At 31.4% G+C, this 27,894-nt stretch overlaps 1 protein-coding gene across 1 annotated transcript; it reads right to left on the reverse strand.

The window, feature by feature from the left end:
* LOC123708988 (protein scarlet) lies at window positions 1-27,798 on the reverse strand. Its single transcript, XM_045660050.1, has 14 exons — window positions 27,618-27,798; window positions 23,162-23,357; window positions 20,293-20,341; window positions 18,786-18,835; window positions 17,569-17,705; window positions 14,631-14,801; window positions 13,259-13,497; window positions 10,833-11,028; window positions 6,933-7,067; window positions 5,122-5,349; window positions 4,151-4,286; window positions 3,644-3,749; window positions 2,733-2,833; window positions 1-1,599 (listed from the first exon to the last, which is right to left on the reverse strand). The coding sequence occupies exons 1-14, from the start codon at window positions 27,681-27,683 to the stop codon at window positions 1,424-1,426; spliced, it is 1,986 nt and encodes a 661-aa protein (XP_045516006.1). The 5' UTR covers window positions 27,684-27,798; the 3' UTR covers window positions 1-1,423.
* Between the last annotated feature and the right edge of the window lie 96 nt (window positions 27,799-27,894).

The following is a 27,894-nucleotide window of genomic DNA, read 5'->3' on the forward strand; positions in this document are numbered from 1 at the left end:
TTTTTGCATTGTATTTATTAAGCGACATAGTGATTCTTTACAATAGTTTAACAATCATAACTTAAATTATATATTTTGTAAAATCTCTTTATTAGGCTACATAACATCAAGAAACAAAAAAGGAACAAAATGTATGGTAACTTAAACGTTAAACTTATTTTAAAGTTAGGCAAGAATATTGCATCTATTAAAATCCATTGTCAAGAATTTTTATCACTCACACGAACACTAATGTATATAATACATCTCTAAGGTCTCTTCTAAAACATTACATCAAGATTTATACAAAAGTTTTCTATAATTCATACAACTAAAAAAGTGTTACTCTCAGCACGAACTTAATTGTCAACTACTTGTCATATGTCATACGATAATCTAGTGTCAGTCGGTGTTCTGACAGCTTGAGGGTATACTGTGTACCGATTACTATGCAAAACAATAATATTTTCTTTGATTTACAACATGATTTTTAAATATATCAAAAATAATTTTTGGAGTTCTTTACAGTATTCGTCGTCAAAATTGCGAGTCGCAGCACGAAATGTAAACATGTATCAAATGGATTCGATTTTTTAACATACCGAACTCATACTTTACTCTTAACGCAAACGCTTCTGTATGTCAAAGACATTTTTAAGAAACCTTTGAAACACATTTGCTGACATTTAACCATTGGTAGCATTTTTTAATCATTAGTTGCGTTAACTACGGATCAAAAACCTGGCCATAAGTCAATTTGAGTTTTGTATTCGTCCTTCGTTCTATTTTGTTTCAGATGTTGCATGAATTTAAAACATACTTTATTGTTGCTATTCGTATCGAATTCGTGCTAAGTGCATTACCCTAAGTCAAACTACTAATATGTCACTCCTACATTCGCTGTAAAATACGATTGTTACAAAATATCGTCATACAAAATAATATTATGACAATCGATATGATTTTAAAACATAGCGCCCAATACATTTTAAAATCATTATTTTCACATCACGTCATTGAATTCGTTGCGTATATTTAACTGGCCGTAATTGTCCCTATTGACTACATGAAATAATACTTAAAAGAAAGCTTAATTCTTGTTAAAAATCAAATTGTATGGTTTTTAAACTATTTTTACAAAGGTTAAATAAGCCAAACTTAAATGTCCAACTTGTATAAATGATAAAACCGACTCCAATGGCGTCTTATCTATATTAGATTTTTTACCTTAAAACAACAGGTACACATAGGCAAACCAGCAGGTACGAAAACAGAAATGACTATTTACAGGGTAAGCCAGATGTTATTGAAGAATGATTTTGTCATTTTTTTTTTACAAGAATCAAGCTCCATTTCCAAATATTAAATTAAACTGGTCTGCAATGTAAGGTTACAAATACTGACAGGACAGACGAAGTCAGTTTCAGAAAGATTTTGTAATAATTTATTTTCTCCTCGTACGGTAGCGCAGGGCTATCAGTGCCAAGAGGTGGAAACCTAAGTAGAGAATGACCAGGGCGACAATGTCGGGCCAAAATTCGTTCGTGGTGAAGTCATACATGCTCAGGACTTCATCGCCAGTGCTGAGGCATGGTGCACCGGTCTCGTCTGTAAGACATGCTGTAACAAAATTGGAAAATTAACGTTATGATTTTAATTAGTCTGATGAACATTTTTTTCGTACGGATTTAGATATTTCTTTAAATCTTACATACAGGAAATACATGTATGATTATTAAAGAGCTATATATATTATATATAAGCTAAAAAATTCAAGTTATTTATCGTGGGGACATAAGTACATAATTAACCAGATTAACACTGAACCTATTCGACTTAGTGTCCTTGAAGAAAAGAGCGTACCAATTCTTAAAAGATTGGCAAGCCTACTAGCAATGTGATATAAAAATCCCGCACGCCAACATATAACCTCATATAACACGTTACTAAAATACAGTTTGACAAATGTGACAAATGTCCAAAAGCTTTAAGTACGTCTTTGTAAATAAAACAATTTGTGGTAAAAGACAGGATTTAAGGCCATAATCACTTTGACACCTGCCTAACCATTAAACCTGTTTTAGGGACTTCCCTGATAACATTTTTACCTGCTTTCGTAGAACCCTCGTTAGTAGATCCGAATATATTTACAATTAAAAAGTTAAAACATTCTGATAAACTTTCATATGTAATTGTCATAGACAAGGCGAGTGGAAATCCACAAAATACTGTTCTTAGTACATAGCCAGAATACTATCAAATCTTCGATTCGATTTAGAGTTTTCGTATAGATTTTCTTAATACAATGTAAAATAAACCATTACGTTTATTTACCTAAACATAAAAAATTGTAAATACTGTATATTTGATTGTTTCATTTAAAAATTAATAAAATAATTATTTAGCTGGTGAATTCCTCGCTCAAGGGACACACAGGGACCAATCTATTAGAATTGTTTTAAATTTCTTTTTATTAATTTTCAATGTAAAGTATATAGAACGACACTAAAATAGCTGCGTTCAAGAGAATTGTCTTTGGATGGAAAGAATCCTTGTTTTACTACATAGTAGCTAGTCTACCTAGGACGTGTTTGACTATTTATTAATATTATTTGGAATTTGAATTGTAGAATTTCATTATGTTTTGAAAATTTACTGTGTTTCGTCCAGTAACAAAAATTTTAGAAGGCACAAAAAAGGTTTTTTAAAAAGGCAGGCTTTGTTCGAATTATTCTAATTAGGTAGGTACTTACTTATGTTTTGTACTCCGTCCCACTGGAGAATCGTCATCGCTTCATTAGAATACATGAGCCAGGACAGGTGTCGAATCCACGATATATATTTTGGTATGGAACTGTAAAAAGTGTTTATTTGTATTGTTTTATATTAGATATATTTTATCAGTGGTTTTATATCGAATTTTATAATTTTAGACGACGAAACGGGTGGAAATGTTATGAAAAATCTAGAGTTGTTACACAGATATAAATAACTGTAACCTCTAGACTATATAAAAAGCATAAAATCTAATGCTTGCTTTCAATGGAAAGATGATAAAGTTTTAAAGGCAATTATATTGATATATTATATATATAGATATATATATTATATTATATATTATTTTTATTATATAATAAATTTATAGCGTAGGCAAATACCATAACTTAGACAACAATTATAAATAACTAAACTTATTATTATGACATTATCTTAATGTTCTTAGTATATACCATGAAAACTCATATGATATTTGCATGCCATATTAATGATCTAAATTTACAGATTTCTTTACAAAAAAAACTATTTTATTTATTATTTAAAATAACGATTTTTTGACCATTTTCCGTAAATGCCATTGGCAAAACCTTAACGCTGATAATGATATTGATTCAAATGTTTTAAAAATGAATTATTTGAACAAAATTTTAATTTAATTTATTTATATTATTCTGAAGTACCAAAAGTACATATAAGATTAAGCGGGAGTAACAAAATATGTGCAATTGCATAATGTTCCGAAATAGGATATGATAAAAATAAAAATAAGGGTATAATATACTTAAAAACAACTAAGACGCATAATCTACAATAAACAAGTTTATGTTGCCGCCACGATTCTACTTTGTTACAAAAATAAACACATGGCATATGTAGAATAATTTACCTGAGTTTAATAAATAGTCCCGATGTCATCATGAGAGAGTAGTCGAATGGTACAAGGTAGGCGATTGCGACCGGCATTGAACCAAAAGCGCAAGAAAAGAATGATCCTGAAAAAAATGAATTTACTTAAGTCAATGACAAACTAAAAATATCATTAATAATATAAAATCCAGTTACGGTATTGGCTTAGAGCGGCCTTTTTGATAATTTTTATTTCATAGACAAAAAAGTGACCCTTCTGTCTTGCGCATGACATCGATTTTGGATTTGAGACCGGTTTACCTTTACCGTATGAGCGAGTGTTAGCTACGCACATAGAAAGTCCATTGTTGTACGGACGGGGATCAAACCAATGACTTCAAGGATGAGAGTCACGCCAAAGTAATTAGTACGGAAGTTACATTCCACGAATAAAATATATCATTTCAGTTGAAAAGGCGTAATTAATCTCAAAATACCGATAAAATCGATCTAATTTCGATTATTAACGACCGAAAAGTATACTTACCACATGCTATAGCAACGTTAAGAACCAATATAGACAAGAATACAGTAAAGCCAAATGCATAGAAGGTACTGCGTAGACCTGCGATCCAGTAGACCACCAGTGTAAACAGCGTCGGCTCAATCACCAGACCCGGGAACTAAAAAAGGTTGTGAATCCATTAAAAATCCTTACACAGTTATTAAACTTATGGATGTTGCATTCCTGTGTTAGTGAAATATTTCTATATTTTTCTTTTAATAAATTGATAAACGACTTTGTTTTTGTTTAAATTTTATTTGATTTATGAATGTGTTCCATCCTAGTAATCACTAGTTCTGGTAGATCACTCTGTACTGTCAGTTGTGGCTGATACATACATCATGATACACAGTGGAATGTTTATAACTCGAATATTAAGGGAAATGCAAAAAAAATCGACTTAACGGGTTTTCGCCTGAACAAGAACTTCGAGATTCATACGATTTAACTGCTGAAATTTCGACTTGCAGATTCTTGCACGTGTACAAGACAAAAAGAGTATATTAGAAGCCAGGAAACTTAAATAACTACGACTTACCAAGTCTCCTTTTATGGAATTCAAGTAAGAGAGTATAAATATGTAGTATCAATACTTCGTAGTTACCACTTTGTTCGAGTTACAAACTCAAAATAATTCGAGATACCGCGTATTTAGGAGTTCAGCGGAAGAGAATGGCAATTGTTGTTTGACTTACTGAGGATTTCGACTTAACGGGGTTCGAGTTATAGAGATTCCACTGTAATACTCGACCTGCTTCCGTATTTTCTTCTGATCCTCCAACATTACTTAAGTCTTATTACCATTTAATAAGCAACTCGAATCAAACTAGGACTTATATTGAGGTTTATAAATGATACAGAAAGCCATATAAAGTCACTGTCACAATGTAAACCTTTGTAAGTACACAAATGTATTACAAAATTTATGTAAAGTAAAGAAATATTTAACTTACCAAAGCTATCATCCTAGCTATATAATAAACCGGCGTGGAATATAACCCCGCCCTAAGTTCCCTGTGCAACAAGGGGAACTCTTCAGGGAATATATGGAGCATAGAGTACATAGGGCTGAAGGTATTCTCTGCTATGATGATGAAGAGCGCTCCCTGGACATCTTGGATCCCCGCTTGGGTGAGCCGCGCTGTGCCGATAAAGCAAAGCCCTGCGGTTAGTGCAATTGCCTGAAAACAAAAATGACAATAGAAAATCTTTTTTTCCAGAAACAAGTAAATGATAACTACTTAAAATTGAATAAAAATAACCAGTGGCGCTAACGTCTCAGGTTTCGTGTTATTTTTTTTTATAAAAGTTAAACTGTAGGAAATGTTAAATGCGCACATAGAAAGTCCATTGGTGCCAGCCGTGGTTCGACTCTACGACCTCAGGTATTGCATGCTCAAACCATTAGGACAACACTGCCACTGCACTTGGCACACATTACACATAGTATGAAATGTACATGTATGAAATTTCTACAATCAAACAAATGCTATAATTTACGCTAGACTTATTTTGACTAAATAACTTAAATTGATATTTCGTTACTTCCTGAAGCCAACAAATGAACGAAGCGACCGTGCTGTTAAAATTTCAATATTTACTTTAAATTATGTTAATCGGGCATATTATTAGCTATGAAACTTAAATATGTATGTATGTATGTGGATGTGCCAATAAATATTTCTCACACGAAAATAAAATAATTACAATATGACATGTATTCATAATGATGTTTAATCTAAGGAAACAATAAGGGATGTGGTTAAAATAACCAGTATTGAGGAAACAATTTTGCCTTTTGCCAGGAAATAATTAAGATAAGCATTGGCAATAGAACAGTTGTCGCGCAGGAGCATGGAACCTAGGCGAGAGCAATTATCATCCGACAAATATGAAAAAAATACATGTTCCATTTAATGAAAATAGTTTATTATTTCCTTATTAAATAATGACAAAACTCATTGCTCCATAATTTTATCGCGTTAATTATTTTCGGTGTATTTGTTATCAGTTTTTAAAAAATACCTTATCTCGTAAAGGAACTTAATTGGCACGAGCACTGTGCTGCACTGTATCGGCTGGCGACCGTATATATTTCTTACTGTTAAATTTTAACACTTATTAGCCGGATCAAGTGTGTTAATTTTTAATACTTATAAATTGTAATAGTTTAGTTTTATTAAACAGTTAAAATATGTACAATTGTACTATGAAACACTAATGTAAACATGATAAGCTCGCAACGGTCGCTAAGGTCTTTAATGATTTATTTATTTACACTTCGTTGCAGTAATACAGTTTTCGGACAAGGAACGGAAAACATACTTTTAATTTCTTTACAAATATAGCCTGCCATATTAAAAATTGGACCTTGTTATGTAATTATAATAAAAATAATAACAGAACAGTGAGACGTTTTTAATTATTAAATTTATATTCTGGAAACTTACAAAAATTAGATTTGTTTCATTTCGTCGTCTTCATTGGACATATTCGCCCACAGACGGAGACGTTTCCTATCATATAAACCAACCTTATTGCACAACGTTCTGTGAACACCCATATGTTATAGAAAGCTATCTAACTGACTTTAAAGAAACTTGGATGGTTCACTAAGTTTCAATAAACTAGTGGACTTTATCACACATGATTGAATTTTTATTGAATGCCAACAACCTGATCATTTATTTTATTAAAGTGAGTTAAAAATAGTGCATTGTTTCAAATCCTACATCTACGATAACTAAATCCAAGGTATACATACCAATTTCTGCACTATCCTTAACAATTGTACATTTGGATCGCGTAAAACCATTAATATATATCTATACACCAGCCAAAGAATCTTCGTATGGAAAAAAGGTGGTTTAAAATTGCTAGCTTTGGTCCGCTTCGTTTCCTGGAACAAAAATACACTAATTGATTACGAATACCAAATCTGGAGCGCTTTGTATTGTAAATTTATTATAAAACAAGTTTAACCCTGCGCGAGTATGGAGGGTCCAAGTAACCTGGAGTGAACTGTTGGAACTGATTTGTATATTATTTCGTTCGTTTATGGTCTTAAACTTCTGATACATTTCAGAATGACAAATATTCTTAAAGAATTAATTATTTTTGTTAATTAATGTGTCAAATTAAAACTTAATATATAATATAAAGATTGTAACAACAATGATTTATTATAATGTTGATATATAACCTAAGAAAATATTGGCAAAGTGTGAATTCGTGTATGTGGTGATATTAGTAATTTCGACTACGTATTTGCGTGTTGTTCCCACGAGAATGTAAGTGCGTGCTCCTATTTCACCATGCCTCCTGCTGATAGAGGACAAATATTTGTTTTTAATTTTATTATTATTAAATACATAAGATGTCATGGTGTAATGGTTGCAGATCCTTACAATAGTTGTGTAAAACAAAAACTTAAAAAAAGGGTGGAGAGTTTATTCCCAGTTCTTCTCTTCCGTTCGACGCCCTTGATTTGAGAACTGGCAGTAAATGTAAAATTAGAAGCATATAATATAAATTTCTGTTTTTGACGTACATAAGTGTACATTGTGTTACCTATATGAATAAATGATTTTGAATTTTATAAATGACGGGTCAGTTGAACTAACTTCACATTCGACGGGTTAAGCGGTACCAAAACAGTACCAAATTGTGACCATCTAAGTTGACAGCATTAACTCAGACCTTTTAAATATTTACGATCCCGCAAATCAACTGTTTTTGCTTGTTAGCGGACGATGCTCAACGGAATTCCGCCGGTTTTTTACTTTGATATTTTACCATTTTTTCTCGACTATAAAAATAACTGAAGAGTATACAAAATTTGCGTAAAGTATTATTTAATTAGAAGGGTACATGTAACTGTAAAAAATAGTGTATGAAGCAAGCCATTAAACTATGATCTATATGAATAAAAATAAATTGAAACTTGAAAACGGCTGACAAATTCGAGTATTTATTTCATTATTTATTCCATGAATGATTTTTATCGGGAGTAAATTATCCTAGTACTAAGGTTTTATTCCGGAAAAGCTAACACTCTATGGCATAAAATAAATGTTCCTTATCTTGGTATGTACTAAAAAGGTAAATTCGCAATTCACACGTGGTAGAAGTGAAACCATCAAAAATTTTGATTTCAAGATAAAGCGACAAATGTGATTTTAATTTTTAAGTTTAAAATCAATTATGAATTTTGATAAAATCTACAATGATTAAAAAAGTATTTATATGTAATAATATGTAAATTAGAAGTTTTTCACTATCTAAACGTAGAATCACTTTTCTTTTTATTAATTTTAATTAAAGTTTGAAAGTCGACGAAACGAAAAAGCGACAGTAAAAAGAGACGGACAAATAAATTCATAAGAGTTAACGTGGGACAAAATGAGATAGGAAGAAATATAGGGTAACTTTAAATTAGTGTAGTATAAAGTCACTTCAAAAAGTTTTTTTATAAAAAATGATATGTAAAGAAGATTTATAAACTTTTATAATTTAATTAAAGTAATCTCTTATTTAATTTTTTTAACTCAGATAATTGTCAAATACAAACTAATTTAATGTCTATTTTTACTGCCGCTTTTTTGTTTCATCGACTTTTAAATCACAACACATCTTCTAAATAAGCTTTCACTTCAAAAATCACATGAAAGCGAAATTAATTTCGCGGGGCAGCTAATATATGTATGTGATGAACGCTTTCCAGCTTGATACTGTTATTATTGTATATAAATATGTCAATACATTCTGTAGCGTTTAGGCATAATAATTTTTATAACATTCTGTATGGGTTTAGGAATTGGAACTGTGCTCGTATGGCTTGTATTAGGTTCATATTACAAAAGACATCTCGTGTTACAATTTTAACCACTCAAAATTATAACTATCTAAAACCAATCTCAAGCAAAACGACTTTTTTAACCCAAATTGAACAAAAAAAAATTAATATCGAATTCAGAACTTTTGAAGTCGTTCAAACATAACAATTCCAATCTAGACGACATATAACCATGTCAATTGTCAAAAGTCGTAACTGACAGATTGTGTTACAAGTTTAAACATAAAAAAATAAGATACAAAACAAAATGTGGGTGGTTTTTTAAAATTTTTATATTTATAATAGTCACATAATAATATATAATTATATGTATATGTCCGATTAATGAAATTTTAATGAAAGATTAACATATTAAACCTAGATTCCTATTGATATAGCAAATATAATTAAAGCGTGTTGAATATTCATGGGTTTTTTTTATATATGTAATATGTGATGTAATAGATTCGAGATAGGTCAGTTACATTCGTAAACATTGTGAATTAGAATTTGTGGATTTAATTTGCGAGTCAAAACGGCTAAGTAAAAACTTAATCTTATTAATACGATAAAGAAGTTTGTGATAATTGTAGACGAGAGTATGGTGTTTCTTTAACCTTAGGAATCCTTCCTTAAGGTAGACTTAATCTCTATCTGCCTCACCGCTGACAACCCCAAAGGTCCCAGTGGCAGATGTCGAATTCAATATATTACATACAGAATATAGAACTTTACTCTCTTTAACGATCAAATTCTATAGAGATTGATAAACTCAGAGACACAATATGTATAACTTTTGTATTTAAAAAAAACCAATGCTCAGCCGCGTCTATCATCTATCTGCCTGTTCGTGATGACTACAATACTACACGGAATTTATTGAGGATTTCACCAATATATAGAATGATTCGTGAGAAAGGTTAAGGTATATACATTTTCAAGGTTTACGGCTCCTGACTGTCCGTACAAATCCCTCCGTACGTAAGTCCGTACAAGTGTTGCATGAATGTGCTGAACGGCCATCGTACTGATTAAAGCCGCATTATTGCATTGCCCCTTCTATGCGAACAATGTCCCGCTTTCGTTTAGTTCCAAATAAGTCCTCAGATCATACAAATAGCTACCAGTAGTATTCAATTGAACCAATCAATTTACATTGATAAAAGATTACACAAGAATCGTAATGAATTATCTGCGTTTATTATAAGAAAGTGTATTCAGAGAACAATGCGTGTCTGGAATTCATGTTATGATTGAATGGAATTAAATTTTAAATGATTAAGAAATTAATTGTCTTATGATTAGATGATTAATTAATGAGTAGTTGTTTTTATAATACGTTTAAAATCAACCGAATCGAATTTTTCTAAATATATTATTTCCTACTTATTATTATACAGTATAATTTAACTCGTGACCATGCTGTTAGCGCAATATTGTTATAGATAATATCATAGTATATTTTCTAGAGTTACAAGTAGTAGCACTTCTTAAGACGTCATAGGGGAACATTCAGAGTCGAGATTTAGCGTTAAAACCGGTTTTATAATTAAATTATATATAAATGAGTATTTCCGTGTATAACATATAATGAATCGAATTTAATCTTTCTAAATAAATATTATTTTCTACTTATAAACGACTCTTATGGATAACTTTTTCTTAACTAACAAATTAAAAAATTCTCGTTACCGGATAACAGAATTTTATTATTACAATAATATATAGTTTAAGTTGTGAAGATGCTGTTGGCAATAAGTTCTAGTACTAATTTTCGACTCTGGGTGTTACCATAGTGTCGATCGAGGTTATGACTTAATATTTTCTTACCGCATCTTGATTATCTATAATGTGGAACTCTAGATGTATCTCCATATCCAGTTCCTTAGCAGCATCACTGACCGCGAACCGATCACAGACGCTCTTAATGGCATGTCGTGATGCACCTTCCGAGCCAGGTGTCAACGCCAACACTTTGATAAAGTAGTCTGTTGGGTTATATGTGATGGGACAGTGGTAGCCCAAGCTGTAAGAAAACATTGGAAATTATTAGTAAGTTTAAACTTGTAACTTATTTTCTTTAACTTCGTTACATTACAAATATAAACAAGTGATATAAATTATTAGGAATGGGGGGGGGGGACACTCGCCTATGTAACTAGTAAGTCTACTAGTCTAAGTAAACTGTTGACTACATTTATTTTGGTATGGTTAGAAGATGAGCACACATGTCCTCATAAACGTAAGAGGTAAGAGGCGCAGAAGAATTTTTGGCAATTAATGTCCGACAAACATAAATACAGTGGTGCTACAACCTTTTTAGGTCTGGGCCTCAGATTTCTGTTTCATAACCATTTGTCAATGTAATAGGCAATTAAGTTATTTGCCTTCTGTGCTTGACACACGCTGACTTTTTGGATCTAAGGCAAGCCGGTTTCCTAATTATGTACCTTCACCGTTCATGAATGTTTATTGCGCACATAGAAAGTACGTCCATTAGGGTCGAACCTACGACCTCAGGGATGAGAGTCGCACGCTGAACTAGACCAACACTGCCCAACCAATATAAATAGCTATTAATTAATAAAACACTTTATAATACGAATCATATTATGTAAGTCCATATTTCCCAATCAATACATAAACAAATACACCAGGATGTCGGTGGTGATTGTGACCGAAAAGAGAAATGAGCGATGTATAACGGACTAACAAAGAAATTATGTTAACATTTTACCCTTAGCAAAGCTAGACAAGATAGCTACCCTATTGTAAAATAAAGCCAATAGCCTATACGGCTTCAGGTCGAAGCCCGTCTAAGTATTAATTTGGTTTAATTAGCGTCCCACAAAGACAAAATAGGTAACTCATACATACGTGTGGTTGTTTTGTTTTATAAAGAAACCGAATATACACATTTATTTTAGTTGTAATGATGGTGATTTCTTGTTTTCAGGTCTATCGACTAACGTGTTACCCGGGACGTTCGATATTCAAATGAATTTATTATTCACGCCCCATATACTACTTTGTTGTTTTCATACATGTATTTAATATTTCGTACAATTGCATTCTTTCGTTTTAATTTTTCTTACTTTGTATATATTTTCGTTAATTGCTTGTTTTTAATTACGGTGTTTATATATTATTGATGTGTATACTAATTGTAACGTCATAATATTTTCTTGTAAATAATTAAATTTATGTCCCTGTTATGACATTTATAACATGACATTATTTTAGAAATACTACATTCATCGTACTAATAGTTGTTTTTATTATTTAACACGACAAACAAAAATACGATTTCATACAACTCATTGACAAGTTTATTTGTTCAAACTGCCTCTGTTAATAAAATAAATATTTATAAAACGTTCGTTCCTCAGATTGATTCTCGTATCAAAAATTTAGGTTATAAAATCAATATGCAGTACTCCGAGTACTATGAATAGCAATGAGTAATTTATTAAGTACTTATATGTTTTGTCAGGTCTTGTACTAGATTATTATTGTGCCTAACGATCGAGCTATTGGCCTTAATAAGACTTCCTGACCTGGATAGAACATTGGAGACTTTCAAGGGCCCATACAGTGGAAGAAAATCTAGGTAACATAATTAGCCTAGTTCCCTCAAGAGAGAAGAGTGGAAATGTTAGATTTTCACTGATCACGTCAGTTGGAAATTTACTTTATTATATTTATTCTGAAAGGGATCGAAATATTACTCTTATTCGTAAGTCACGTTGGTAACTATAGTGATTTGTAACAAGTGTTTAAAAATTCAATTATAATGGGAGAATTTCTTCCTGTTTTCCGATTTTAATGATAAAGATGGGTTATTATTATTATTCCTATAACAGAAAAACGGATTGTGTTACAAAAGTGTGCTGACAAATGACATTAAAACAAAAACGTTGAAAACAGTCTGTCTTGGCTCGTTCTTTTTTGGTGTTAAGAGCGATAAAACTTTTTATTTATTTTATTAAATTTTTGATTGGATCTTATATCTTTTTATATTAGCATAAGAGATACGATCACCGGATGATGCGACCTTTTATGATAAGTTTTTGGTAAACATATCTTTTACACATGCATATAAAATGGAAATCGCATGGTATTTGTTTAAATACCATGCGATATCTTTGTGTGAAGGAATGCATATGTTTTCCCGCTGCCTCTTCATAAATCGATATTCAGTATATATATAGAGCTGTATTGTATATTGTACAGTTGCAAAAAACCTTGAAGAATACCTTTCAAAAAATCCTAGTGCTCCTGAAGCATTTCCAGCATAAGCCACCCTTCCCTCTGCCAGCAACACCAACTTATCAAACAATGCCATTAATTCTGATGAAGGCTGGTGTATAGTACATATTACTGTCTTGCCCTGGACTGCACTTGCCCGAAGTAAGGTCATAAGCTTCTGAGCTGAAGACGAGTCCAAACCAGTCGTGGGTTCATCGCAGAATAGTAGTCCAGGATCAGTCAAGAGCTGGTAAAGACATACAACACCTTATTCATAAATAATTAAGAATTTGTCTTAAAGTTGGTAAAATACTGTTTTTTTTTATGAACAGGGACTTCATCCTAGCCTATCAGGCACGCAATCAGGCAGATATGTGACCGAGAGGCTATGCAGCAGGGGAGTGTCAAATCCTCCCATTTCCTAAAACTTTACTAAAAGGGTGGGCGTCTTAGTATTTATGGGTGAGTCGGAGCCCACTGCCAGGCGCTACCCGCGTTATCTCTCGCGTTATTAATGTAAGTGACATGTTTGACAATCTTGCCGCAGAATTTTTCCAGCTGCGATCTGTGCCTAAGCAACATGTCGGATACTCCATCCCGGGATACCCTCATGCCAGTCTCGAGTTCCAGATCGCACCTGGCCCTTTCAAAAGTAGCACAGTCAACAAGTAAATGAACTACCGTTTAAAATACTGTTAACACTTTGAAGAAGAGATTGTTCTGTATTTATGTTGAAGTAGTATGTTCATTTAAATATTATATCAGACTGATAACGTAACCAATCGGTGTTAAAAATATTTTAACAATAATAAGAATTTAAAGTTAATCCAAGCTAAAATAAGCCAAGTAATTGCGTAAAAACCCATGACGGCTTTTTATCAGATATAAGATAAAGTTCCTGGCCATTAAGGGGCTGTTAAGAAGAGAGACAAGTGCGCTGCTGTGAACGATGTAATTGAATTTTTTGTACAAAAACATTTTTACATTTGTTCGATGTAACAGATTATATAAACAAGATAATGCAAAAGATTTGTTTATTCCATGTTTAGCTTAGTATTCTCTAAACTGGTTGAAAAAAAACTTTATTCATGGCAGAATTATAGTTGGAATGAAAAAGCTGATTGAATGCTAACAACTAAAACTGTTTTAAAAAACTGAAATACGTACATTCCCGAGGTTAAATATTCACTTGGAAGAAAAATATCTGCGTTGCTTTCTTTATAATACAACTGGCATATCACCTAGTAATCCTGGGCGTGGCGATAAAAGTACTTATTCATGCTCTAGAATACAGGACGTCAGAATGATGAAACAAAACCAAAAATTGGTGTGATCATCATCATTTTACAAGTCTTGTCTTCAAAATAAATTTCTTCTCACCTCAGTAGCAAACGCCAGTCTTTTCCTTTCACCTCCAGACAACGTTTTTCTTCCATCGAGGCCTCCAATACGTGTATGCCGTGATCCGTACAGAGATAACTGTCGCAACAATTGATTCACTCTTCTCTTTCTTGCCAATGATGATGTTCGCCTATCCATTCGTAGTCGAGCCTAATAAAATAAATAAAATCATTAGACAATTGTTTTAATTTCTGAGTTTTATACATTAAACTCTTTTCCGAGACGCAACGGACAAAAAACTACAAAAATGTAAATCTTCGTCGGGTTTTTGAAGTCATTTAAAAATTACAAATCAAAATGGCTAGACACGATGGGTAGATTACTGACACCTCACTATCAAAAATCTTCAAAGAAATTTACGATATTATTTTACACGAAATTATTATGTAAATTTCACGCCGTCATCGGACAGCAGTTTTAATTTTTCTAGGCTTATTATGTGTATTTTTATTGCCCTCTAATGTATATACATTAATGACAAACCATACTTTTACGCTAAGGAAATAATACAAATATATATTTGTATTATAAAGGGTTACAGCACATACCGAGTTAAACGTTATCTTTTAAATCTTTGTCAACCACATCGTGAGGGTACAATGGTACAAACAACAAATTATGGTCATCTGCTGCGCTGCTTCAAACCGCCTGAGGGATTTACCAGTGATCCCATGCGATCATAGAAAGAAAAGCTTAATATTTTTATTCTTATGTTAAGTTTTTTATTTCAACATGACTACCAAGCTTTTTAGGATTATAACATATCGCTTCTAGGTTGTTATCTGTATCTTCGGCGTGCGACTCTCATCCCTGAGGTCGTAGGTTCGATCCTCGTCTGTGCAACAATAGAATTTCATTCTCCGCATTTAACATTCAGTCGTAACTGTAAGGAAAACATCGTTAGGAAAACGGCTTGCCTTAGACCCAAAAAGTCGACGGCGTCTTCTTGCCTATTAGATTGACAAATTATCAGTAAACAGATACAGGAAAAGATGTGCCATTAGCAATTAGTGGATTAAATGAATATTTGAATACACATCGAAATTAAATTGTGCCATATAGTGTTTAAGCTATAATTGAATAACTTCTAGGATTTCATGATAGGTGTTTGTGAGTAACCTAGTAACAGCTTCGGTAAAGAGAATTAATTTCCCTAATAAGCTTACAAGCTTATCGGAGATTAGGCACAGTGTCGGTTCTAAATCGGGTCATTAAGTTTTTATTTTCCTACAATTGACTACCAAAGTCACATACCGAAGATACAGTGTAAGTGTAATTCGATTGAACTATTATTCATGAATACAACTGGTTACGTAAAACTTACAGAGATTACAGTTTTTTCTATGACATATTAAACTGTTATGGTGATTCTAATTTTGAAATTGTAATGTACATATCACGTCACTTAATAACTAGTTTTGTACTTTAAGATTAGAAATAGTTTCAAAACAAGAATATTGTACTAATATATAGAACAATGTAATATTTTAAACATACTGTGAGTCATTTCGTTTGATGATATTAAAAAAATAAATAACTGGTATAAACCCAAGATATTACTTTTTAATTAAAACTACATTCATAGAGATATTCATCGGCACTCAGGTGTAGCAAGTGTAATTTCAAAAAGAATTAAAAGCAAAAAAAAATGGCTACTTGCACAGTAGACTGATACCTAATATATATAGAAAATGTTTAACTCAAGGTGATTAAAAAAATACAACCTACATAATACAAGTTTTCTTTTAACAAATTCTTGTCATTTAATTTAAAACTGTCTAATTATTCTTTACAACACATCGTAAACAAAATTTCACAGAATGAGACGAAAGATTGTATATAAAAGTGCATTAATTAGTTTTTACGAATAATAATGAAAGACTGTGAGTTCCACCAATCAATTGTTTCTGCTATGCACATACACATATTTGTGTGTTATTTGTTAAATTACGTCTATTTATTATTCATTGTTGTTGTTTCTATTTATGCTTTTATCTAATTTCCTTATTTGTGTTGTATAACTGTTAAAAAAATTGTAATTGCTGTAGTTTTAATTAATAAGTTATTTATTTCTTGCCTGCTGTTGTACTTTTTACTATTGTATTATACAAATAATTAATAAGCGTTATGTTTGTATTTTGTCATGTAAGTAAATGCTGAAATGTTGAAAACATTGCAACATTCACTGACTGAGATGACAAATAAATATGCAAAATTGCATATTAACCTAGTTTTTTATGTTCCCGGAAGCAAACTGACAGGAGGCTGATGTTAAGAGATACCGCTGCCCATGGACACACACATGGATAGGCTTTGTATGACTTTGAAACACATTAATGCTCATGACTTAAATATTTAAGTAGAATTCAGTATCCAGTCAATTTTATCCCTCGATTATATTCTGATAAAATTTTAATCACTACGATCCTAAACCTGTAGGTCGTGTTTTCGACACCGTCTGTGTACCACTGAATTTTAATAACATGATTTTTTTGAACTTAAATATTTAGGTAGAATTCAGTATCCAGTAAATTTTATCCCTTGATTATATTCTGATAAAATTTTAATCACTACGACCCTAAACCTGTAGGTTGTGTTTTCGACACCGTCTGTGTACCACTGAATTTTAATAATATGATTTGTTTGAACCATTTCCTTCATTTGCATTGTACCTACCTTTAGACTAACGACCTATGTACAACACAAAAGTCTTATCCTTTAGGACCGCAACGCACTTGCCAGCCGTCTGACAATGTGAGTGTCAATGGGCACAAGGATCACTTCAACATTGTGTGAGCCTCCTGCCCGTTAGCCTTCCGTCTCAAAAATACTCGGTTAATATATAACGTGTGGAACGCTACTAATTATTTTTCTATAAAGCGTGGGTCTTTTAGGCTTAGATTAGATTAGGACTTACCATGATTGTGAGATGTTCCATAACCGTTAGATTTTCGACGAAGAGTTCATCCTGATGCATGTATCCAGACTCCAGGTGCATAAAGTCGCCCACTGCTCGGCCATTCATCGCAATGGATCCGTCCACGACCGTACCGACTATAAAAAAAATTATCATACTTCTGAGAATTCTATACAATCATAATAAGTTAATAATATTTTTTTCTATATGAATTTGTTTTAAAATTGTACTAAACTGTTTAAATATATTTTTCCGTTAAGAAATTGTTATGTTAGTTAATTGTTAATGTTAGTTAATCGTTAATGTATTCTAGTTTTGAAACAAATTATATTTAATAACATATAGATTATTTAATACTGTTAAATGTTAAAAAAAGAATATAAATACGAAGCAGCATTCCAAATATATAAAATTGGAAAACAGATATATAATATAAATACAATTGACATAAGTAAATGAAAAGGTAGCCTTATCGCTTTCGAGCGATATTTTCCAGGCAACCACTGTGAGAATAAAATTTAGATAAAATAAGCAAAAAGTGCAAAAACACATAACACATTTAGATAAAACTAATGGAACAAAATTAAGCAATTAAAACATATGTAAACAATTATCAGGACAATATTGAAAAAAAGACACATGAAAAGCATATCATGGATTTGAAGAACATTTTAGTTTATTTATTTTAGTAGTTTATTTCAAAATCATTTTTAGATTACAAAAATTTGTCATCAAACAGAGTGGAAACACAAAAATATACACCTCAAATTGTCAAGAGTTTTAAAAGTAAGATAAAAATGATTTCTTAATTATAATGACTTTCTTGTGTTGTTACACTGTTTAAAAAATAATGATGTGAAAGTAATCGCAATCCCGTAGTTAATTCTGTCATGCGAGTCATATCACAATTTTTTTTGTTCCCGTTTAGTTTTGTCTTAATAACTGTGAATAACATGTATTTTTGCACTTCTTGCCTATCTTATGTAATTTAATACATTTTTTTTTCTTTTCTCACAGTGGTTGCCTGGAAGAGATCGCTCGAAAGCAATAAGGCCGCTAGTTGCCCTCCTTTTGATTTAATTATGTTCATTTTTTTATATTCTAATATAACGAAGTGTAAATAAATATAAATTAAACCGAAATAAATTTTTGAAGACCAGATTTACCATTTATTAATGGTTATAATTTCATAATAATAAATAAATACGAATACTTACTAGGACTTCTATGCGCTAGAGCCGACATTAGTGTTGTCTTCCCCGCGCCACTGTAACATAAATAGTTTTAAATATATATACATTACACACAATACAAAGCAAAGCTAGGAAGACAACTAAAAATATGGGAGGATATAAGTAGAGGAGCTGGCTCTATATGGCCACGTAAAGCACGATACTGAGAGCTGTAAAATTGAAATTAACCGGCTTGTAAATTAATTATTAGTGTTTACAGTACTTTACATTTTATGTATAATTTTACAGCAAGAATCAGTTGACATTCCACTCAACTTATTTTATCTTTACTAAATATAGTACGCAATGAATACATTGCGTTTAATATTGATTTTGACAACGTTAAATTAAAGCTGTTAAGATGAGAAACAAACATAACATTTTATAATTATGAAATATAATCATAAAAAAGCTAAAATCTTCTATCTATAATAATCATTATTATTAGCAATTTTTTGTGTTAATAATGCGAGAACCTTAATTCGATTTTTAACCAGAAAATTATGTTTTTTTTTTATTTGCAGAGAAAGTAGTACACTTATATCACTTAATTATACAAATCCGCACAATCAAAAATGTCATGAATTTTGATGTCGTATAATAAGAGCATTAACATGATGTATATATAAGTTAAGTCTAAAATCTAAAATCTAGATACTCGACACGCTTTAAAAAAAAATAGTATTTTTACTCTTATTTGATCTATTTTATTGAATATTATATAATATTCGCCTTAATCAAAGAAAATCTTAAGTGTGTCTACTAATATAAAATTAAATTAGATTTCAACATAAAATATCAATAATGCTAAATACGCGTAGAAATATAATTAATTATCAATTAATGTCTTTAACATCCGTTAAAACAATGTATAATTGATTATTTTTATTAATTAATTGAATACGTCGAATTAATTAGCAATTTCATTTTTAAAGTCATAGTGTTTATCATTGATTAATATTTATTAATGTTCCACAAGCTTATTCCGCTGCGGTGACTTATCTCTAGACTTTCCATTTTTGCAGTCTTTATGCTATAATATTTATTATGTGAGGCGGTCATCTATCAAGACCGCAGTATCAAAAGGTTTAAGCAGAGCAGACAACCTAACGTGATCACCTGAGGCACAGGATGCTTGGTGCTGCCACTAAAATCATTCGGAATCGGGATTCAAACTGGAATTCGAACCCGAGTCCTTATTGTCTGTAGTCAAGCATACGTTCCGAATCTTTTGGTGCCATTTTTATTAATAAAAACTGTTCACTTAAGAAACTTAATTGATAGGTTTTAGGAAGAAATCACTAGAAAATTGTTAACGAAAAACAGTAAATAAATTTTAAAAACATCATGAAACACTGATATTTAAATGACAAATATTTTTTTATAAATTTTCGAATAACTTAACAATAAAATTGCCCCCCTGTGGGAAGTGCTCCCACACTAACCTAATTAGACATTTATAAACTATTATCAGTTAATAATCATATCTTACCTGGGTCCCATTAATGCCACCAACGAGCCAGGTTTTGCGATTCCATTTACTGTAAACAATGAGTATATTACTAAGAATTTTAGATTAATCTATATTAATTTTAAGAAATGTTTATTTAATTAAACTACGTACTACAAACTTCACGAGGAAGATATTATAACATCACGCCAGACATGAACGCGGATGAAACCACAGCTAATTAAATAACAAAAATAAAATAAATATAATCAACTAGCGGATACGACAGACATTACACACGTCTTGCGTACAGAAAAAAATAAAATAATGTAAATCATCGACTCCAATTGAACACAAAAAAAAATTCATCAAGATCTGTCCAGCTGTTTAAGAGTTTAATGACGAACATATGCACAGAAGGTTTATATATATACCAGCTGATTATTTGCTGTATAGATATATAACCTTAACTGCCGGACTGATTTGTGAATCTTAACCATCCCAAACGCATACAAAAAAATTCATTCGTTCAGCCGTTTAAGTTGTTACACACGTACAGTAGAATAATATATATAAAGATTTTGTTGTTTATGATACGTTAGGATGTTTCATGATGAAATTAAAAAGAAAAAACTATATTTTTGTATATTTCTTTAAATTTATCTTAGCAGTTAAGCAGTCGTTTTACCATAAATAGTAAGTTTTGCGTCAATAGTATACCTTCCAAATTTTTAGTTTGCATCAGAATTTTTGCTAATTTTAGTTTTTGTCGATTTTCGGTGATTAGTAATGACCATGAGTTCGTGCATTTTATTATCGCTGATCACATCTCCCAAAAATATCTAAGAAACAAAACAAAACTAAGAAAAAGACAACAGGAAATGACATGCTTATATGCATTATTATTTAAAAACTTGCTTAAAAACAACTAGCAACGGATATTGTCTTATTCAAAATAAATAAATCGTGTTAGGTTACAACTGTTTTATTTCAATTCGTTAAAACAATAAATTGAATGGAATTTGAAAACTATACAGGGTCTTAAATTATTTCTTATTATTTTTTTATTCTGAACATGTATTAGAATGTCCTGTACAATCCCAAAACTCCTTCCTATCTCAAAACCGATTTCAAATTTTTGGGAGCCCAAAGCTATAGCCTACACTCTTCCAAAAATTATATCCTAGAAATCTCATCACATATCTCTTCTTTTTTTTCCTTTCTTGGCCTGCACGATATCTCTTCTTAGCGAATTCTTTAAGGTATTTTCTATGTACAAGGATTACCTGTCCACATCGTTTTTTGTTAATAATATAATAATTTTAATTTAATTTTAATAATAATTTTCATGTAATAGGAGGCAAACGGGCAGGAGGCTCGGCTCATCTGACGTTAAGTGATACCGCCGGCCATGGACACTCACATTGCCAGAAGGCTCGCAAGTGCGTTGCCGGCCTTTTAAGAATTGGTACGCTCTTTTCTTGAAGGACCCTTTCAAGGAGGAAATACTTCAGTGGGCAGCTGGTTCCACATAGTGGTCGTGCGTGGAAAAATCTGCATGAGAAAACATCGTATCCCTAAATTTCGTACTAACTTATGTATAATTATCCTGATTTCTTTTGCTGTGTATTGTTCCATTCGATTTGTCTGAATAACTATATTTATTGGCAGTTATCTAATCTTATTTTTTTTAAATCTTACAGTGGTTACCTGGAAGGGATCCGCCAGTTGAAATCCTTTTTATTTAATTATGTTAATTGTACTATATTTCTCTAAACATGTCACGAAGTGTTAATAAATAAATAAGGTTAAAATAGGCTTGGATACTAAACGCAAACAATTTGAACCCTGATTTCTTGCGACCAAACGAATCTTTGTATCGTCCTTCCATCCGTTGACACTAAATGAACTGAATTAACTAAATGGTTGGTAGAAGTTTTGACGCTAGGAAAGACAATCCTTCATTATTAAAATTAGCGATAATACTAAATAGAGGATCTATCTCCACCCGTAACTAGTGGTTGACAATGTATATCAAATGTTGTTCAAGACTGTTGACCAACTGTCTAAGTAGTGAATAGGCGTCTTTACTATACATCGAGAAATAAAATTAACTAAAATTATTGTTTAAATAATAAAAAAACGATTATTTAACGAAACGCGCCATACACTCTTTATACACACACTTGTTATGTTTACTACGAGTTAGATAAGCTATTTATTAATGGAAGATAAGTTGAATGAATCATGATCAGGTTCGCATAAACATTTTTATTGCTATACATATCCGGTTCTATTTTTTTAGATAAAACTTTTAAACAATTATTATTAGAATTAAATGTTAACAAATAACATAGAGAGGATCCATTAATTTTGCTTGCATTTTATATTTAATACATAAATTTCTAGTATGTTTTTTTTATTTTTTATAACTACCATGTCGCTAAGGACATACAACGACCATTATATAAGCCTCGACTTGTTTAAGCTATATGGAACATGGTTAAAATGAGTAGTAGGAATATCCATAGCGCAAATCACCTGCATCATGAGCATACCCTAACTTTTACACCATTACACATCACATCCAAATTAGGTATTACTTAGTTAAATGTATTGAATAATTTTTATTGTTTTTTCCCCTTTATAAACGTTTCAACCTTTTTGTAAATATTATGCATTTCATCGTTAGCTATATTTTTAGCGTAATTTTTTTTGTATATATTTTTTGATAGCTATTCCTATAACGAAATTAATAAACCACAACGCCATTTTAAAAGCTTACGCTAAGTGCAAAGCCTTATAGCTTATAAGCGATCTCTTCCCGACAACCCGGGCTAGTACCACAAAGTAGTACCAAAAAAAAATGTAAAAAGTGAATTAGAAACATTTAGTTACTTTAATTGCTTACCACTATTGACTAATCTCTTGAGCTTGCCATCCTTTTGCTTAATGTGGACAGTGACGTCCCTCCATACAAGAGTGCAGGGTCGCGGTGCTGGAGAGGTTCCTAACAGCTCCTCAACCTCTGCAAACTCCATGGGGTCCGTGTACTTCGACTGCATGATTCCGCTGTCCACAAACACTATGTCAGCTGGCTTGAGTTCCTGTGACGATTATTATACCTTTAAGCGTCATTAATTTACGTATATTCACACACACACGTACAGAATGAATTTGGTTACAGATTAAACTTTTATAGACGGTTAAATACGAATTCATTAAATTATTTTCATAACTACTCTTCAACAATACTTGAGATTACAGTATATATTCTTTAACTTCAATCCACTCAACTGCTGCAAAGGAATTAATTAAAAGTCAAAATCAAAATATCATTTATTTCTTCTGAATATACATTTACTGCCAGTTCTCATATGGGTAATCTCTCGCTCTTTTTAATTGACAAGTTTTTTGTTTTACAAAATATTATTAAAGTAAATAATAATATATATTATAATGATATCTAAAATTTCGGTAGTAGTTAAAATATTGTAGGAAAGGTATTATTAACACTTCTTCGTATAGCGTCATCTTTTGAAGGTTGGCGATCATGGATACTTTAGTCCTGAACAATATCTACTTCGACCAATTCAAACCTTCGACCAAACAAAAACCATTGCCTAAGATTCTTCAACTTTCTGTCTAGAAAGGTTGTACATCGTATGTTAGTTTGTCCAAGATATTTTAAGCATATATCTATCAACCCAGATCTCGAACGCTTATAGGTCTTCAGATATGGTGTCTGTCAACATCAGCATCTACGTCGTTGAGAAGTTCTTAAGACGCTTAGTTAAATTACTAAAATTTTATATAATTCATCTATTTTCCGTAAACATATTCTTCATCACGTATTGATGAGATTATTTTCCTAGAATTTGCAAAGATCACAGAAATGTAAAGTTAAAGAAGTACACTCTTTACATTTGTAAATACGTACTTTCTCAGTGTTGCCACCATTGTTAGGCTAAGGGTTAATATTAAGCTACTTGTAAGTATGTTGAGATTATAATATGCAATGTCTGCGGTTAGACATACGATATCCTGAACTACTTGTGGTTCGTACGGCCTTAAGTGATTATTAAATGTATATATATTTTGCTGGGGGCAACATCCTTTGTAATTAGTAAATAGAGCACGAATAATAACAATTATATAGGTTTTTGTGTAGCTTTGTGATATCTTATTGTTAGCGTTGACAGTTTTATTATTTCTAACGTCGTCAGTTTCCAAATCCATATCATATCACCACGATCATCCAGGACAGAGAGAATTCGGGATCATAAGAAAACCTGGATTAATCAAGTCGGTTAATAAGATTCGCTGACCACGTGACATGCACTCCACGGATTGAGTCAATAACATAACAGCTTCACATTTAATACTATACTCGTGTAAATCAAAATTCATGGTTACAACATACATTTATATAGAAATTTGAACATTCTAGAATTCATGCGCTAAGAGATCCCATGGACCAAACAATATGGAGAGAGATTTCTACCAGCAGACACCTTACAGTGACACGATCAGACGACACCTTCAGCGATGAATAATACGGCTGAGAAGAAGAATTGTAAATAAACCATTACCATGCATGCATTATTAATAAATAATCACAAGTATAAAATTTCCACAACAAGTCAACCGTGTCACAGAGACGCTTTCTAAATTGTCTACGTATATTTTTCATTAACACATTCGCGTAATACGATAGCATCTGATTGGATTAATTGCAATTTTTAATGTTAATCTTTTTCACCAATTTAAAACGATCGCCTTTACGTCGCGCTTTGGACATTGGATTAAATTGAGATCAAAATTCAACAAGTTTAAATGTTTTAAATAAGACTGACTAATAAAAAAAACGTCGACAAGAACATACAATTGTGTGGGAAATAAATCATTAAGCCGATAGACGTTGTCACGTACACACGTCTTACATACAAAACAAATCTAATAATATAAATCATTCTCGACTCCACTTGAACATATTAAAATGATATTATATATCAGCTGTTTATTTGCTGTATAGATAAATGATCTTCCGACGGCAGCGTCATCAGCCAGTCTGATTTGTGAAACTAAACTATTCAGGACGCCACCCATGTGTATTCAACTCGGTTTAGCCGTTTAGCCACAGGAGTTAAGTGACATACACACGTCCAATAGAACTATATATAAAGATTAGTCAATCAGATTGATACATTGATGATGACTGTTAGAAATGTTTATATGTGTTCATTAATAGCGAAGAAATACTGCCACAGAGACCAAACTTTTAAAATTTGTATTAATTTTCTATCTATTAAGTTATAATTATTTTTATTAATATGTAGGTTAAGAATCTTGTACATAGTATATGTATTTGTGTAATGCTCTATGTAACCTATAGTTTTTGTACTTCATGAATTAGTTTAAGAATTTCATCACAATTAGCATCTATGGTTCAATTCCTAGACCTTGTTAAGTGTTCTGTAATTAATATCACTGTATTCGTACACCCTCGTATATCCTGTCATACTCATGTTCTGCTCTAACAGATAGTGTGCTTTGAAGCGTGAATAATTTATAGCTGAACGGCCACTAAACAACATTTAAATTGAATAAATTGATACATTATCTAATCAAAATAAATGTAAAGTTTTCTGCCATGGACAGTGGACACTCTCAATGCCAGGTTCGTGAGTGAAGTTTTAACACACGCCTTAACATTTCTGTGGCGTCAACTACAATCTGCGGCTATATCAGAGTGTTTGAGTATTAACAGGAAGTCCAAAAAGTTATACGACATGAAGGGAAAGTACCTTAAACATCGTAGATAGGATAATACACAGAAAGAAGACTTACTTATTGCGTTATTTTTAAATTAATTAAATAAATGCTCAAAATGTGATCTTCGATCTTTTGTCTTACGCTAATCGCCAATCTTTTAATGAGTCCGCTTCCTGTTGATTTTCTTAGTTTCTGGGTGTTCTTTTTTTTAACATTTAAGTCGGTAGATTAGAAGTAGATTTCCAGACAAGGCAAGTAATTTTTAGAAAATCTTTGAGTGCAGAATTACGTTTAAGTCTGTGTTAAAGCGTTTAAAACAGGAATTATGTAATCTAACGACGAAATGTAATTTCGAAGTTATTTTATTTAGTGCTTTATCAGCGCATATCTTGGAACAGTGTACAAAATATCACGATCTATTTTAATTCATTTCAGAGCTTTAAAAATATTTTTTGGTCGGTTAAGCAAAACAATTTTTTTACTTGAGTTCATATACGTCCAAATAAAAAAACTTTATTTTATTTCATAATTCGTGCTGATAAAAAACAAAATGTTGTTGTTCACAATTGAATTGGTGTTATAAATATCAAGTTAGACGTCATAACTGTATAAAATTGTTAAAAAGTGAAATACGAAGAAAAAAATTAAAGACAATACAAAATACTCCATGTAGTAAATTTATTATAATCTTTTTAATTTACAAACAAAATTGAAATCTGTTACGATATAACGCGACAATATCGTGTTTTACGTATACACTAAAAACGTAAAAATAGATTGTGTAAATTTTCTAATACTTAATTTGATCACAACATATATAACATTAGACTACAAATTTAACTATACTTTGTCAAACAAAAATAGCGGAAAATTAATGAGTTTGGAGCTTGTATCTGAGTTAATATGAATTGTATTAGTGTTATTTACACTTTAATAAAAAAAATACAGCGAGGAAATGCTGAATTTATTTCCTTTAGGTATAAAGGAAATAAATTTAACTATACTGTAATGGTATTATTTTAAATTATACCTTTTAAAACGTACGTTATTTTATTAACAAAATTTTAATTATAGAATCATTGAAATTAATTAAATACTAATAAAGTGGTTTGCGATGATGAAATACCTTGAAAATATTTCATTTATATTTGAAATCAAAGTAATACACACTAAATTAATATAAATTAAAATAAAATGGATTTAAATTTATTTTTTAATAATTTTTGGTTGGTCAAAAAAGATTCATCGTTTTGTAATTTCTTCAGAAATGGTCATAAGGATTTTAGTCCCTACTAACTTATGTTAATAATTAAATTCAATATTTATTCATTATAAATAATGTCTACATTTTCAATCAGTAAGTCTAGAGATAAATGTTTTGATCGCACATTTTCATTTCGGAAACATTCCTACAACCTTTTAACAATAAAAATATTACGCCGTTTGTAGCTTGCGTAACATTACGAAATAGGTGAAGGTACCAACGAGTACTATTAAGACAACCGCTCGTTTATAATAGTCAAATTGCAATTATATAAATAAAAAAAATTATATAGATTATTAAAAAATTACGAAACGTTTCATTTACTTACATGAGTCTCGGCATTTCCATCAGAATTTTCTGAAAGACCCGACTGAGTACGTTCGCTTTTACTCATTTTGTATCACAAGTGTTTAATTTGAAAATGGAATACGTGATAATCGGATCATTTTAGTTAAGGCAAGTATGGGCAGCCTGCGCGCTCGCCGGTTAAAATGTTTGTGCCGGATCGCCGTGAGGTGTTCGTATACCCAGTAGGGTTGTCTAACCTACCTTTTAAATCCATGGACTTTCTGTCTATGACGTATTTAATACTCGAAAATGTCGAC

This window comes from Pieris brassicae, chromosome 4, assembly GCF_905147105.1.
Source record: "Pieris brassicae chromosome 4, ilPieBrab1.1, whole genome shotgun sequence".
NCBI classification, from domain to species: domain Eukaryota; kingdom Metazoa; phylum Arthropoda; class Insecta; order Lepidoptera; family Pieridae; genus Pieris; species Pieris brassicae.

Bases quoted from the DNA above. Each gene is read 5' to 3' on its own strand.
- LOC123708988 (XM_045660050.1), bottom strand. From the start codon at position 27,683: ATGAGTAAAAGCGAACGTACTCAGTCGGGTCTTTCAGAAAATTCTGAT. The intron at 20,342-23,161 runs GTAAGCAATTAA...CATTGTTTACAG, and splicing joins CAAGAGATTAGTCAATAGTG to TAAATGGAATCGCAAAACCT. The intron at 5,350-6,932 runs GTATGTATACCT...TTTTGTTTTCAG, and splicing joins TAAGGATAGTGCAGAAATTG to GCAATTGCACTAACCGCAGG.